The 13133-nt window shown below is 46.7% G+C and overlaps 1 protein-coding gene across 2 annotated transcripts in view; it reads right to left on the minus strand.

The window, feature by feature from the left end:
* Window positions 1-2074: 2074 nt before the first annotated feature.
* LOC129818072 (uncharacterized protein KIAA1958-like) overlaps window positions 2075-13133 on the minus strand; it is a 51800-nt gene continuing 40741 nt past the window's right edge. Inside the window, exons 4-7 of one of the 2 annotated variants that reach the window (XM_055873619.1) lie at window positions 12174-12353; window positions 7392-7586; window positions 4255-4412; window positions 2075-3022 (exon numbers count right to left, since the gene is read on the minus strand). In XM_055873619.1, the coding sequence (XP_055729594.1) occupies window positions 2873-3022; window positions 4255-4412; window positions 7392-7586; window positions 12174-12353 (683 nt within the window). In that variant the 3' untranslated portion in view covers window positions 2075-2872. Of the gene's footprint in view, window positions 3023-4254; window positions 4413-7391; window positions 7587-12152; window positions 12354-13133 lie in introns of both variants that reach the window. The other variant, XM_055873617.1, reaches the window with a different exon arrangement.

The following is a 13133-nucleotide window of genomic DNA, read 5'->3' on the forward strand; positions in this document are numbered from 1 at the left end:
CAGGGAGGGGGGGGGGTTCTGTTGGTCAACAGGGAGGGGGGGGGTTTCTGTTGGTCAACAGGGAGGGGGGGGGTTCTGTTGGTCAACAGGGAGGGGGGGGGGTTCTGTTGGTCAACAGGGAGGGGGGGGGTTTCTGTTGGTCAACAGGGAGGGGGGGGTTTCTGTTGGTCAACAGGGAGGGGGGGGGGTTTCTGTTGGTCAACAGGGAGGGGGGGGGGTTTCTGTTGGTCAACAGGGGGGGGGGGGGGTGTTTATGTTGGTCAACAGGGAGGGGGGGGGTTTCTGTTGGTCAACAGGGAGGGGGGGGGGTTTCTGTTGGTCAACAGGGAGGGGGGGGTTTCTGTTGGTCAACAGGGAGGGGGGGGTTTCTGTTGGTCAACAGGGAGGGGGGGGTTTCTGTTGGTCAACAGGGAGGGGGGGGTGTTTATGTTGGTCAACAGGGAGGGGGGGGGTTTATGTTGGTCAACAGGGAGGGGGGGGTTTCTGTTGGTCAACAGGGAGGGGGGGGTTTCTGTTGGTCAACAGGGAGGGGGGGTGTTTATGTTGGTCAACAGGGAGGGGGGGGGGTTTCTGTTGGTCAACAGGGAGGGGGGGGTGTTTCTGTTGGTCAACAGGGAGGGGGGGGTGTTTCTGTTGGTCAACAGGGAGGGGGGGTGTTTCTGTTGGTCAACAGGGAGGGGGGGGGTGTTTCTGTTGGTCAACAGGGAGGGGGGGGGTTTCTGTTGGTCAACAGGGAGGGGGGGTTTATGTTGGTCAACAGGGAGGGGGGGGGTTTCTTTTGGTCAACAGGGAGGGGGGGGGGTTTCTGTTGGTCAACAGGGAGGGGGGGGGTTTCTGTTGGTCAACAGGGAGGGGGGGGGTTATGTTGGTCAACAGGGAGGGGGGGGTTTATGTTGGTCAACAGGGAGGGGGGGGTTTCTGTTGGTCAACAGGGAGGGGGGGGTTTCTGTTGGTCAACAGGGAGGGGGGGGGTTTCTGTTGAGGGACCCGTTTCCTAGTGATGATTTGTAAAGCTTTATAGTCTGGACGAATCTTTCGACGAGGCAGTTCGTTGCAGGGTGATACGGCGGTGATGTGATGGACACCAGCTGGGGGACATCATCACTAACGAGTCGCGGTGGCGAGCCGAAGCGACTGAATATTGACCGTAACTCTTCGATGGTTCTCTCTGCTGAAGTCGTTCTTCCTTTCGCTGTGTGACTACGACTAGGAACATACCATCCTCCAGTCTAGGGTTTCCCAAACTCGGTACCGGGGCCCACCCTGGGGTGAACGTTTTTTTTTTTTTTTTTTTGCCCCTAGCACCACACAGCTGATTCAAATAACCAACTCATCGTCAAGTTTCGCAAAAAACTAAACGTGCACCCCGGGGTGGGCCCCGGGACCGAGTTTGGGAAACCCTGCTCCAGTGGGCCTGCATGTGTACTCGCTGCCAAGGCGTGTTCCTCGTCACGTGACATGCAGAACAACACTTGGCCTTGTCTTCGATAGCTGCGTCCAGACCTGGCCACCAGAAGTAGCTGCGTACCATCTCCTTCATTCGCACCACAGTGCCCTGAGTGGAGTTCTTCAAGCAGCCGCATTCTCAGTGGTGGCGGTATGATGGTTCGAAAGCCCTCTTAGCAAGCATCCAGACTGAAGTGTGAAGTTTCTCCTCACCGGGTAAGGATTTAGTCCGACAGGTCTCCTCCTTTCCCACGAGTGACAATGTACACAACCTCAGACATCACTGGATCAGTACGGGTGCCTTAAAGGGGCAAACTAAAAATATCAACACGTCTACTGTTTTTCTGGAAGCTGCACCATTTTCCTTACATTTTCCCCCACGTGGGCCAGCCCCTTAGCAGTTTGAGTTCAACCAATGACCCTCAACCCCTCGCCATTTAAGTGACAGCTAGCAAGATGCGCACACACAGCAGAGAGCGAGCGCAATGACATGGCGCACGTGACGTAGTATGTCATTTTCGGGGACCCCCTTTGGCTCGTGAGCGCTACTTTAAAAACTACTGGCTAAAAATTATACAAAAGTACCGGAGAATCTCTTTAAAAACAACACTACATGGACCATCAAAAGTACCGGAGAATCTCTTTAAAAACAATTACATAGACCACCAAAAGTACCGGAGAATCTCTTTAAAAACAACACTACATGGATCATCAAAAGTACCAGAGAATCTCTTTAAAAACAACACTACATGGACCATCAAAAGTACCGGAGAATCTCTTTAAAAACAATTACATAGACCACCAAAAAGTGCGGGAAAATCTCTTTTAACAAAAATAAGATTCTTATTTGAATAGTATTTTCCAATGTTCTTCTCCACTACTAAAAACACTTCAAAGCATTAGCACATCATTCAAAAGACTAAATAAATGTTACACATTACAGTAAATCAAACCGTTGTGAACTACAAAGTTTTTTAATGATAGTCCTGGCGTCTGTTGTCATGTCGTCTGTTGTCATGGCGTCTGTTGTCATGGATGGGTTAAGGTCATAGTGGGGGGTGGACAGACAATTGGAATGGAGCATTAAGAACGTTTCACTTGTTTTGAAATAGCAGTCGAGCATCACTGGAGATCAAGAGGGCAAGCCTGGTCCCAGACCTGTTTGTGTCATCTTTCCAACTTGGCATGACAGCACAAACACATCTGTGGACCAGGCTTTTATCATAAGGACAAGACAGACCAACACGAAGAACGTAGGCCGTAGGACAGCCGTCCAATCCCCTTTGACCACAGAACATCGGCCGTCATTTTCTGTTCATTTCCTGACGATTCTACACGTTAAAACCCCGAGCAGGTAATCTATCGCAGATGGTGTTGGTCTGGTTTGTCCTACAGGCATCAGAGGTCACGCCTCCCGTCTCCGGGGTTATTTGCTGACTATAGGCAGCAGGTCTCCCTTGGTTTTCATGGTTTTGATCTTGGCTCTGATGGTGTCGTCCATGGCCAGCCGGCAGCGGTGGGCGTAGTGAGCCAGCGTCTCCTCCTTCTCGTCCCAGGGTGGCAGGGCGTGGAACACCTAGGATAAAATAGTACTTTATTAATCGCCCAATGGACCAGCTAACACATGCAACACCTGCAGTGGGGATTTCCTATGAAAAGCCACGTCCATAACGATCAGCTTTCCAAACATGACTCTTTTGGGGGGAAGTTCCCATTTATTGCATATATAAAATATAAATAGCTCCAAAACACATATTCCTATAGAATGCATCTCTCTGCACCTTTTCCATCCGCTATATATGCTCTCCTCTCACCTGTACTATAACCCTTCCTGGTCACCTGTACTAACCCTTCCTGGTCACCTGTACTATAACCCTTCCTGGTCACCTGTACTATAACCCTTCCCGGTCACCTGTACTATAACCCTTCCTGGTCACCTGTACTATAACCCTTCCCGGTCACCTGTACTATAACCCTTCCTGGTCACCTGTACTATAACCCTTCCCGGTCACCTGTACTATAACCCTTCCCGGTCACCTGTACTATAACCCTTCCTGGTCACCTGTACTATAACCCTTCCTGGTCACCTGTACTATAACCCTTCCCGGTCACCTGTACTATAACCCTTCCTGGTCACCTGTACTATAACCCTTCCCGGTCACCTGTACTATAACCCTTCCCGGTCACCTGTACTATAACCCTTCCCGGTCACCTGTACTATAACCCTTCCCGGTCACCTGTACTATAACCCTTCCCGGTCACCTGTGCCAACCCTTCCCGGTCACCTGTGCCAACCCTTCCCGGTCACCTGTGCCAACCCTTCCCGGTCACCTGTGCCAACCCTTCCCGGTCACCTGTGCCAACCCTTCCCGGTCACCTGTGCCAACCCTTCCCGGTCACCTGTGCCAACCCTTCCCGGTCACCTGTGCCAACCCTTCCCGGTCACCTGTGCCAACCCTTCCCGGTCACCTGTGCCAACCCTTCCCGGTCACCTGTGCCAACCCTTCCCGGTCACCTGTGCCAACCCTTCCCGGTCACCTGTGCCAACCCTTCCCGGTCACCTGTACTAACCCTTCCCGGTCACCTGTACTAACCCTTCCCGGTCACCTGTGCCAACCCCTCCCGGTCACCTGTGCCAACCCCTCCCGGTCACCTGTGCCAACCCCTCCCGGTCACCTGTGCCAACCCCTCCCGGTCACCTGTGCCAACCCCTCCCGGTCACCTGTGCCAACCCCTCCCGGTCACCTGTGCCAACCCTTCCCTAATCCCAGACTAAAAAGTCCCCATCGGATGGTAATGAGGATTTACCTCTGGAGCGGCCAGGCTCAGCTCGGCGATGGCGGCCGTCCGTGAGATGGTGTTACGGTCGACACCCACCCGGTCAAACGCCACCTTCATGGAGACGCTGCGTCTGAACTCTTGCAGGGCCGCCATGTACCTGGCGATGACGCCCACCACGTTCTTCACTGGCGAGAGACAGGACGACGGGGTTACGTAATAGTAAAACAAATGCATTTTTTTTTTGTCTAAAATGCCGATTTCGCAACTCTTTATTTGACATGTTTCAGTGTGATGGAGATGTACTAGAGAGCTCATCTCCTATCTTTGCTTTGGCCACTTTGCTTTGGTTTGGCCACTGTGACAGCATGGGCAGCGCCATCACCAGACTTTGGTCCAAGTGCGCCCTCTATCCAACTCTATGGTATTGGGTACAGTCCAGACTCTGTTTAAGGGGTATCTACAGTCCAGACTCTGTTTAAGGGGTATCTACAGTCCAGACTCTGTTTAAGGGGTATCTACAGTCCAGACTCTGTTTAAGGGGCATCTACAGTACTGTAGTCCAGACTCTGTTTAAGGGGTATCTACAGTACTGTAGTCCAGACTCTGTTTAAGGGTATCTACAGTCCAGACTCTGTTTAAGGGGTATCTACAGTCCAGACTCTGTTTAAGGGGCATCTACAGTACTGTAGTCCAGACTCTGTTTAAGGGGTATCTACAGTACTGTAGTCCAGACTCTGTTTAAGGGGTATCTACAGTCCAGACTCTGTTTAAGGGGTATCTACAGTACTGACTCTGTTTAAGGGGCATCTACAGTACTGTAGTCCAGACTCTGTTTAAGGGGTATCTACAGTCCAGACTCTGTTTAAGGGGTATCTACAGTACTGACTCTGTTTAAGGGGCATCTACAGTACTGTAGTCCAGACTCTGTTTAAGGGGTATCTACAGTCCAGACTCTGTTTAAGGGGCATCTACAGTACTGTAGTCCAGACTCTGTTTAAGGGGTATCTACAGTACTGACTCTGTTTAAGGGGTATCTACAGTACTGACTCTGTTTAAGGGGTATCTACAATACTGACTCTGTTTAAGGGGTATCTACAGTACTGACTCTGTTTAAGGGGTATCTACAGTACTGACTCTGTTTAAGGGTATGTACAGTACTGACTCTGTTTAAGGGTATCTACAGTACTGACTCTGTTTAAGGGGTATCTACAGTACTGACTCTGTTTAAGGGGTATCTACAGTACTGACTCTGTTTAAGGGTATGTACAGTACTGACTCTGTTTAAGGGTAACTACAGTACTGTAGTACTGACTCTGTTTAAGGGGTATCTACAGTACTGACTCTGTTTAAGGGGTATCTACAGTCCTGTAGTCCAGACTCTGTTTAAGGGGTATCTACAGTACTGACTCTGTTTAAGGGGTATCTACAGTACTGTAGTCCAGACTCTGTTTAAGGGGTATCTACAGTACTGACTCTGTTTAAGGGTAACTACAGTACTGTAGTACTGACTCTGTTTAAGGGGTATCTACAGTACTGACTCTGTTTAAGGGGTATCTACAGTACTGTAGTCCAGACTCTGTTTAAGGGGTATCTACAGTACTGTAGTCCAGACTCTGTTTAAGGGGTATCTACAGTACTGACTCTGTTTAAGGGGTATCTACAGTACTGACTCTGTTTAAGGGGTATCTACAGTCCTGACTCTGTTTAAGGGGTATCTACAGTACTGACTCTGTTTAAGGGGTATCTACAGTACTGACTCTGTTTAAGGGGTATCTACAGTACTGACTCTGTTTAAGGGGTATCTACAGTCCTGACTCTGTTTAAGGGGTATCTACAGTACTGACTCTGTTTAAGGGGTATCTACAGTCCTGACTCTGTTTAAGGGGCATCTACAGTACTGACTCTGTTTAAGGGGTATCTACAGTACTGACTCTGTTTAAGGGGTATCTACAGTACTGACTCTGTTTAAGGGGCATCTACAGTACTGACTCTGTTTAAGGGGTATCTACAGTACTGACTCTGTTTAAGGGGTATCTACAGTACTGACTCTGTTTAAGGGGTATCTACAGTACTGACTCTGTTTAAGGGGCATCTACAGTACTGACTCTGTTTAAGGGTATGTACAGTACTGTAGTACTGACTCTGTTTAAGGGGTATCTACAGTACTGACTCTGTTTAAGGGGTATCTACAGTACTGACTCTGTTTAAGGGGTATCTACAGTACTGACTCTGTTTAAGGGGTATCTACAGTACTGACTCTGTTTAAGGGGTATCTACAGTACTGACTCTGTTTAAGGGGTATCTACAGTCCAGACTCTGTTTAAGGGGTATCTACAGTCCAGACTCTGTTTAAGGGCCATCTACAGTACTGACTCTGTTTAAGGGTATCTACAGTACTGACTCTGTTTAAGGGTATGTACAGTACTGACTCTGTTTAAGGGGTATCTACAGTACTGACTCTGTTTAAGGGCCATCTACAGTACTGACTCTGTTTAAGGGTATCTACAGTCCAGACTCTGTTTAAGGGTATGTACAGTACTGTAGTCCAGACTCTGTTTAAGGGGTATCTACAGTCCAGACTCTGTTTAAGGGTATGTACAGTACTGTAGTACAGACTCTGTTTAAGGGGTATCTACAGTACTGACTCTGTTTAAGGGGTATCTACCGTCCCGACTCTGTTTAAGGGCCATCTACAGTACTTACTCCTGACTCTGTTTAAGGGTATCTACAGTACTGACTCTGTTTAAGGGTATGTACAGTACTGACTCTGTTTAAGGGTATGTACAGTACTGTAGTCCTGACTCTGTTTAAGGGGTATCTACAGTACTGACTCTGTTTAAGGGGTATCTACAGTACTGTAGTCCTGACTCTGTTTAAGGGGTATCTACCGTCCTGACTCTGTTTAAGGGGTATCTACCGTCCTGACTCTGTTTAAGGGGTATCTACAGTACTGACTCTGTTTAAGGGTATGTACAGTACTGACTCTGTTTAAGGGGTATCTACAGTACTGACTCTGTTTAAGGGGTATCTACAGTACTGTAGTCCTGACTCTGTTTAAGGGGTATCTACAGTCCAGACTCTGTTTAAGGGTATGTACAGTACTGACTCTGTTTAAGGGCCATCTACAGTACTGTAGTCTGTTTAAGGGTATGTACAGTACTTACTCCTGACTCGTGTGTTCTCTCCATCTCTGCTCCTCTTGGAGCTCTTCATCACCCTGTGGAGCTCCACCTCCTCAAAGCTGTCGAACAGGGCGGGGTTCTCAAAAGCCACACCCTCGTCAGGGAAACCCACCCCCATGTGGGAGGAGCTACCCGTCCCCAGCTCCATCTGGCTGGACGAAAGACCACGCCTCTTCTCTGAGGAAAAAAGGGAAAATCCATTAAACCGATGGTCTCTGACAGAAACATCACGCCATGTTTTTAACTCTGGGTTTATCATGGAGTGTCATGGCCTCCCCATCCCTGCTGATGCTGATCAGGTACAGTTTGTAGATTAAGCCTCAGACTAATTATGTTCTATACTGAACAACAATATCAAATGCAACATGTAAAGTGTTGGTCCCATATATTCATGAGCTGAAATAAAGTGTCGGACAAAAAGCTTATTTCTCTCTCCCCAAAAAAATTGCACGAATTTGTTTCCAATCCCTGTTAGTAAGCATTTCTTCTTTTGCTAAAATAATCCATCCAGCTGACAGGTGTGGCATATCAAGAAGCTGATTAAACAGAATGATCATTACACAGGTGCACCTTATGCTGTGGGACAATAAAAGGCCACTCTAAAATGTGCAGTTTTGTCACACAACACAATGCCACAGATGTCTCCAGTTTTGAGGGAGCGTGTAATTGGCATGCTGACTGCAGGAATGTCCACCGGAGCTGTTGCCAAATAATTGAATGTTAATTTCTCCAAAATAAGCCTCCAACGTCGTTTTTGAGAATTTGGCAGTACGTCCGAACGGCCTCCAAACGTAGACCACGTGTACGGCGTTATGTGGGCGAGCGGTTTGCTGATGTCAACGTTGTGAACAGAGTGCCCCATGGTGGCGGTGGGGTTATGGTAAGGGGCAGGAATAAGCCACAGACAACGAACACAATTGCATTTTATTAAATGTCAATTTGAATGCAGAGATTTTTTTTTATGGTACACTACTATTCAAAAGTTTGTGGTCACTTAGAAATGTCCTTGTTTTTGAAAGAAAATAACATTTATCAGAAATACAGTGTAGACATTGTTAATGTTGTAAACGACTATCATAGCTGGAAATGGCAGATTTTGAATGGAATATCTACATACAGTGGTATGAAAAAGTTTGGGCACCCCTCTGAGGCTGCATAATAATTTACTCTGTCGTCACAGACAATGATCACAGTGGCATGCCATTCGTTTTCTAATAAAAGCTGAGTACTGGGGTATTGTCCAGACAAAGATTTTTAGTGTAGCAATATTAAGTTGTATGAAATTAAATCAGATGTGAAAAATAGGCTATGCAAAAATGTGGGCACCCTTGTCATTCTGTTGATTTGAATACCTGTAACTACTTAGCACTGATTAATTGGAACACACAATTGGTTTATGAACTCATTAAGCCTTGAACTTCATAGACAAGTTCATCCAATCATGAGAAGAGGTATTTAAGGTGGCCAATTGCAAGTTATTGTTCTCTTTGACTCTCCTCTGAAGAGTGGCAACATGGGGGCCTCAAAACAACTCTCAAATGACCTGAAAACAAAGATTGTTCAACATTATGGTTTAGAGGAAGGCTACAAGAAGCTATCGCAGAGATTTAATACTGTCAGTGTCCACTGTGAGGAACATAGTGAGGAAATGGAAGACCACAGGCACAGTTCTTGTTAAGGCCAGAAGTGGCAGGCCAAGTAAAATATCGGAGAGGCAAAGGCGAAGGATGGTGAGAACGGTCAAAAACAGCCCACAGACCACCTCCAAAGACCTACAACATCATCTTGCTGCAGATGGTGTCACTGTGCATCGTTCAACAATTCAGCGCACTTTGCACAAGGAGAAGCTGTATGGGAGAGTGATGCGGAAGAAGCCTTTTCTGCACACACGCCACAAACAGAGTCGCTTGAAGTATGCAGACGCACATTTGGACAGCCAGCTTCATTTTGGAATAAGGTGCTGTGGACTGATGAAACAAAGATTGAGTTATTTGGTCATAACAAGGGACGTTATGCATGGCGGCAAAAGAACACAGCGTTCCAAGAAAAACACTTGCTACCCACAGTAAAATGTGGTGGGGGTTCCATCATGCTGTGGGGCTGTGTGGCCAGTGCCGGTACTGGGAATCTTGTTAAAGTTGAGGGTCGCATGGATTCCACTCAATATCAGCAGATTCTTGGGAATAATGTTGAAGAATCAGTCACAAAGTTGAAGTTACGCCGGCGCTGGATATTTCAACAAGACAACGACCCAAAACACTGCTCAAAATCTACCCGGGCATTTATGCAGAGGAACAAGTACAATGTTCTGGAATGGCCATCCCAGTCCCCAGACCTGAATATCATTGAGAATCTGTGGGATGATTTGAAGCGGGCTGTCCATGCTCGGCAACCATCAAACCTAACAGAACTGGAGATGTTTTGTAAGGAGGAATGGTCCAAAATACCTTCATCCAGAATCCAGACACTCATTAGAGGCTATGGGAAGCGTCTAGAGGCTGTTATTTTAGCAAAAGGAGGCTCTACTAAATATTGATGTGATTTTTCTATTGGGGTGCCCAAATTTATGCACCTGTCTAATTTTGTTTTGATGCATATTGCATATTTTCTGTTAATCCAAATAACCTCATTTCACTACTGAAATATTACTGTGTCCATCAGTTATTTGATAGATCAAAATGAAATTGCTGATCCAAACACCGAATTATTTATAAATGGAAATCATGAAAATTGTCAGGGGTGCCCAAACTTTTTCATACGACTGTAGTCGTACAGAGGCCCATTATCAGCAACCATCACTCCTGTGTTCCAATGGCACATTGTGTTAGTTAATCCAAGTTTATCATTTTAAAAGGCTAATTGATCATTAGAAAACCCTTTTGCAATTATGTTAGCACAGCTGAAAACTGTTGTTCTGATTAAAGAAGCAATAAAACTGGCCTTCTTTAGACTAGTTGAGTATCTGGAGCATCAGCATTTGTGGGTTCGATTACAGGCTCAAAATGGCTAGAAACTCGTCAGTCTATTCTTGTTCTGAGAAATGAAGGCTATTCCATGTGAGAAATTGCCAAGAAACTGAATATCTTGTACCACGCTGTGTACCACTCCCTTCACAGAACAGCGCAAACTGGCTCTAACCAGAATAGAAAAAGGAGTGGGAGGCCCCGGTGCACAACTGAGCAAGAGGACAAGTACATTAGAGTGTCTAGTTTGAGAAACAGACACCTCACAAGTCCTCAACTGGCAGTCCTCAAACACCAGCCTCAACGTCAACAGTGAAGAGGCGACTCTGGGATACTGGCCTTCCAGGCAGAGTTCCTCTGTCCAGTGTCTGTGTTCTTTTGCCCTTCTTAATCTTTTATTTTTATTGGCCAGTCTGAGATATGGCTTTTTCTTTTGCAACTCTGCCTAGAAGGCCAGCATCCCGGAGATGCCTCTTCACTGTTGACGTTGAGAATGGTGTTTATATATATACACACACAAGTATGTGGACACCCCTTCAAATGAGTGGATTCGGCTATTTCAGCTATACCTGTTGCCACCATGCAATCTCCATAGACAAACAGAATGGCTTTACTGAAGAGCTCAGTGACTTTCTGCGTGGTACCGTCATTGGATGATGCCCCGGTCAACTGTAAGTGCTGTTATTGTGAAGTGGAAACGACTAGGAGCAACAACGGCTCAGCCACAAAGTGGTAGGCCACACAAGTTCACAGAATGCGACCGCCGAGTGCTGAAGTGTGTAAAAATCATCTGTCCTCACTACCGAGTTCAAACAGCATACAATGACATTCTAGACAATTCTGTGCTTCTAACTTTGTGGCAACAGTTTGGGGAAGGCCCTTTCCTGTTTCAGCATGACAATGCCCCCGTGCACAAAGCGAGGTCCATACAGAAATGGTTTGTTTAGATCGGTGTGGAAGAACTTGACTGGCCTGCACAGAGCCCTGACCTCAACCTTTGGGATGAATTAGAACGCCAACTGCGAGCCAGGCCTAATCGCCCCAACATCAGTGCCCGACCTCACTAATGCTCGTGGCTGAATGGAAGCAAGTCCCAGCAGCAATGTTCCAACATCTAGTGGAAAGCCTTCCCAGAAGAGTGGACCAATCCTGTGAACGGGTCAGGAACCTCTAGTTAACCAATCCTGTGAACGGGTCAGGAACTCCAAGAGTTAACCAATCCTGTGAACGGGTTGGGAACCTCTAGTTAACCAATCCTGTGAACGGGTTGGGAACCTCTAGTTAACCAATCCTGTGAACGGGTCAGGAATTTCGCTAGTGTATTCGTTAGAATAAGATCAGAGTTGACTTTGAAGGATCTTTAGGGTTGGGCCGTTAGTCACCAGCTGGGTTAGGTTTAGGTCATTACACATGACTTTTAGATTGTCTGAAGCCTGCGTTTCCCAATCATAATTTAGGTCACCCAGGATAATAACTTCTGACTTGGTAGAAGACAACAAACTAGTTAACTCCTCGAGTGCACAGCCGAGGGAGGACGGTAGACCGCTATAACAATTATGGATATATTTTTACCCAGACAAACAGACAGATAGTAGCTCCAATTTTTTGGGCGAGGGAAATTGATTTTAGTAAAGAGACTTGGGTTTTTTTTATATCAAAATGGCCACTCCACCTCTACCCTGTCTGTCAGCGTTGAACACTTAACCCTCAATATTAATATCCCATCATATAACATCCCATTGAGCTCATAGCGTACCTGAGAAGAATGAGAGGTGCCTACCTGGGCGTAGTAAGAGCGTACCTGGTCGTAGCTGGTCTTGCAGGAAGTCACAGATGAGTTCCGCCTTCTTAGTGAGTTCCTGCTGCAGCAGCTCTTTGTCCTGTTTCAGACCGGAGATGGTCTCTCCCATCTGCTCACTGCGGCTCCGCTCCACACTCAGCAACGCTTGCAGACGCTCGATCTCACACAGAGCCGGACCCACTGGTAACAAAGACAGGAAGGTTGAGACAGGAACACGATACAGCTCCACACTCAGTCTCTCTATCTCACACAGAGCTGGACCCACCGGTAACAAAGACAGAAACCCTATCCAGCTCCACACTCAGTCTCTCTATCTCACACAGAGCTGGACCCACCGGTAACAAAGACAGAAACCCTATCCAGCTCCACACTCAGTCTCTCGATCTCACACAGAGCTGGACCCACCGGTAACAAAGACAGGAAGGATGAGACAGGAACACTATACAGTTTCAATATGTACATAGTAATAATAATAATAATTATAGTAACTTTATTATAGAAATAATCTTAAAGTGCATAAAAAAGCTAAACGAAGTTAACACTGGGTCAGTGTCTCTGGATGTTGGAACAGGGCTCTAACTATCCTTATGGTGTAGGCCCCCACGCTTAGTTCAGAGAACATACAGGGTAGGGTCACCGGGGGGGGGGCGGTTCCAACATATGAGAGGACACATGCAGCATAATAAAAGGAACACATTACGAGAGAAACTGGAACCTACCTGCTACTCATAACAGGTGTAGTTAAACTTTCCAATAGAGGAAATGAGAGGAGTTTTTCCCACTAGCTTTAAAACTCTATACAGTTAGCGGTCCTATATGTGTATTACTTAAATAAAAGGGAGTTGGGAAAAGTTTTTAAATATCAATTAGTTATTTAGTACGTACAGTTGAAGTCGGAAGTTTACATACACCTTAGCCAAATACATTTAAACTTCGTTTTTTCACAATTCCTGACGTTTA

This window comes from Salvelinus fontinalis, chromosome 21, assembly GCF_029448725.1.
Source record: "Salvelinus fontinalis isolate EN_2023a chromosome 21, ASM2944872v1, whole genome shotgun sequence".
In the NCBI taxonomy this organism is placed as follows: domain Eukaryota; kingdom Metazoa; phylum Chordata; class Actinopteri; order Salmoniformes; family Salmonidae; genus Salvelinus; species Salvelinus fontinalis.